Genomic DNA, 2,500 nt, shown 5'->3' with positions numbered 1-2,500 from the left:
GTGATGTTGAAGTTCACGTAGCCGTTGTCCTTGCTACAACTTTCAAATTTCTTTACGTTTGGTAGTCAGTCGTCGGTAGTCAAGTGATAAAGTTCCCGCTTGGGAAGCCGACTACCCGGAACTATATGCGAAAAAGGTCGTTTACCGTAGGGTACAGCGCCACTTGCGAAAAAAGTGTACTGCAAAACCTTGCGATCTATAAAGCCCTGGCCAAACGAAACGCAAGTCATCGCAAGTCGACGCAAGTTTTGTTACTTGCGCTGACTTGCATACCGTTTGGCCACCCACTTGCATTCACTTGCGAAGACTTGCGACGACTTGCGTTTGATTTAAACATGTTCAAATTTTGGACGCAAGTCCGCCCAACTTGCGTCTCGTTTGGCCACTCAACGCAAGTGGATGCAAGTTTTCGCAAGTTATTCGTACTTTTTTGGAAACCTTTTAGCTAATCTGATGCCGCTGTTTGAGCAGGAATCTGAAACTTTTGCGCTTTCCCTTTTGACAAGATGGCTTCTGTCACGGAGCAAAATTCGGAAAACTTAAGCCCCGAAGAGCTAAAAGAAAACAAGGATAGGGAGTTAAAAAAACATAAGAAAAAGGAAAACCATAACAGGAGACCCAGTAGCGGTGCAAGTATAAGCAGCAGCTACAGTGAAAGTAGCAGCTCTTCCGAGTCTGAGCCTAGGAAAAAGAAAAAAAAACAAAAATTCTGCTACTTTTGCAAAGGACTTGCGCTCAACTTGCGTCGCGTTTGGCCACCCTATCGCAAGTGAACGCAAGTCTTCGCAAGTGAGAACTTGCGTCGACTTGCGATGACTTGCGTTTCGTTTGGCCAGGGCTTAAGAATCTACAGCACAACCGAAGTCATTCCAATCTGATATTCACCTTTAGATCATTTTGCTGGGTTGACAAAACGCAGCACTTGTATCAATAATAACTTTATTAAATGTGCATCACGTTGATAAATAAATGCACGAAAAAACAACAACTGTGAATTGTCGCGAAAAATAGATGAATTAATGTTTCCGGAACACTCAAAGTAATTTCCAAACTGAATTTTGACGAAATGAAACAGCGTCTATTTGGGACGCCTGAAGGTACCCAATTTGAATTGCCGATTATCTTCACTCTTACGTAGACAATCAATTTAAAATTTGGGCGAAATCATGGCTCAAAATTCAAACATCTGCTTTTAGGTTCCCGTCCGTCGATTTAAAAACGTCAGAGCTAAACAGCTCTTTGATTTAAAAATGGTTTCTTTCCGTCCATTGAAAACCAAAGACTAAATTTATTTCCGTTGATTTAACTTATTGAATGAAACACAAAAGGTTTACTTAACGAACTTGTCTTAGTGATGAAGCAATCTCCCTTCCCCTCTGATTCTAAGAGCCAGTTGCAAATCTCGAGGCATAATGGTGACTCTTTTTGCATGGAGAGCACATAAATTTACGTCCTCAAAAACTCCCACGATGTAAGATTCGGTGGCCTCTTGGAGAGCTAGCAAAGCAGAGGGCTGAACTCTGAAGCCAGGAGCAAAATCTTGGGATATTTCACGGACCAGGCGCTGAAAGGCCAACTTGCAGATTAGTAGCTGCGTGCTTTTTTGATATCTGCGAATCTCTTGCAAAGCCAGCTTTCCTGCACGGTATCTTCGTATCTTCTTAATAGGACGAGTTGTAATTGGAAGGGCGGTTATTTTCAAAGGTGAGATTTGCAGTAGATTAATGTCTTCAGCCTCCAATAACGTCTTCTTTGAAAGCAGGAAAGATTTAGCAGCAAATCTGTAATTTAAGCCTGTTTGGTGCTTCTCCTTTGTTTGTTTGATCCTTACCATCTTTTATGTTTTAAATGGTCTGTTACGAAAAAATAATTTCAACTTAATTATTTGCCCAAAGATAAGAAAAGTTTTTAGCAGTAGTCTCATAAGAAGGCGACCTTATTAACGACAAATGGATTGTTTCCGAGTAATTCAAAATTTTCCAGTCCGGACCTTCCCGGACCGAAGAATTAAATGTAACAAACTTTGAACTCAGTTTCTGTGCGGCTCAAACTCACCTTGTAACAAGTTGTAGGAAAGAAATGGCAAAACGGCTAAATTCAAGTGTTCTTATGGCCAAATTCACGCCCTTGTGTTCTTCTGATGAAACTTTCGGACCACAGAATTAATAGCTGACCTTTAAAACCAACAGTTTAGAATGAAATTCAATGTTTTTTAAGTTTTCATAGCGGGGCTGCAGTCGCGCAGAATTTATGAAAAAGGCGGGAAAGTTTTATTTCCGGTCACATGACAAACTCCAATTCACTTCCTTTGTAAGTGTCACGCACATTTTTTAGCCCCCCTCGCAACTTTTCAAAATGGAAAAATATTTCGCAACTTTTGCCCTCGTTTTTTCTTCTCTAGCTGTTGGTTTCACGGCATTAGATGTTACTGTGGAAAGTGTTGACAATCACTCTCCGTTTTCTGAACAAACCGACGGTGACTGGGAGAACGGGAACAGGT

At 41.0% G+C, this 2,500-nt stretch overlaps 2 protein-coding genes across 2 annotated transcripts in view; one reads left to right on the top strand and one right to left on the bottom strand.

Annotated features, from left to right (window-relative positions):
* Positions 1 to 1,348: 1,348 nt before the first annotated feature.
* On the bottom strand, positions 1,349 to 1,834 carry LOC137981038 (histone H3-like). The gene has a single exon (XM_068828406.1). It carries the CDS (start codon positions 1,832 to 1,834, stop codon positions 1,349 to 1,351), a length of 486 nt encoding a protein of 161 aa, XP_068684507.1.
* A 488-nt stretch (positions 1,835 to 2,322) lies between these two features.
* The window catches only part of LOC137980289 (uncharacterized), a 1,654-nt gene continuing 1,476 nt past the window's right edge, over positions 2,323 to 2,500 (top strand). Inside the window, exon 1 of the mRNA XM_068827689.1 lies at positions 2,323 to 2,500. This exon is cut by the window's right edge and continues 41 nt beyond it. Within this exon, the coding sequence (XP_068683790.1) occupies positions 2,356 to 2,500 (145 nt within the window). The 5' untranslated portion in view covers positions 2,323 to 2,355.

This window comes from Montipora foliosa, chromosome 12 (genome assembly GCF_036669935.1).
Source record: "Montipora foliosa isolate CH-2021 chromosome 12, ASM3666993v2, whole genome shotgun sequence".
NCBI classification, from domain to species: domain Eukaryota; kingdom Metazoa; phylum Cnidaria; class Anthozoa; order Scleractinia; family Acroporidae; genus Montipora; species Montipora foliosa.
This window is presented reverse-complemented; position numbering and strand designations above follow the sequence as displayed.

Excerpts from the sequence above, each read along its gene's own strand:
- LOC137981038 (XM_068828406.1), bottom strand. The coding sequence starts at position 1,834 with ATGGTAAGGATCAAACAAACAAAGGAGAAGCACCAAACAGGCTTAAAT.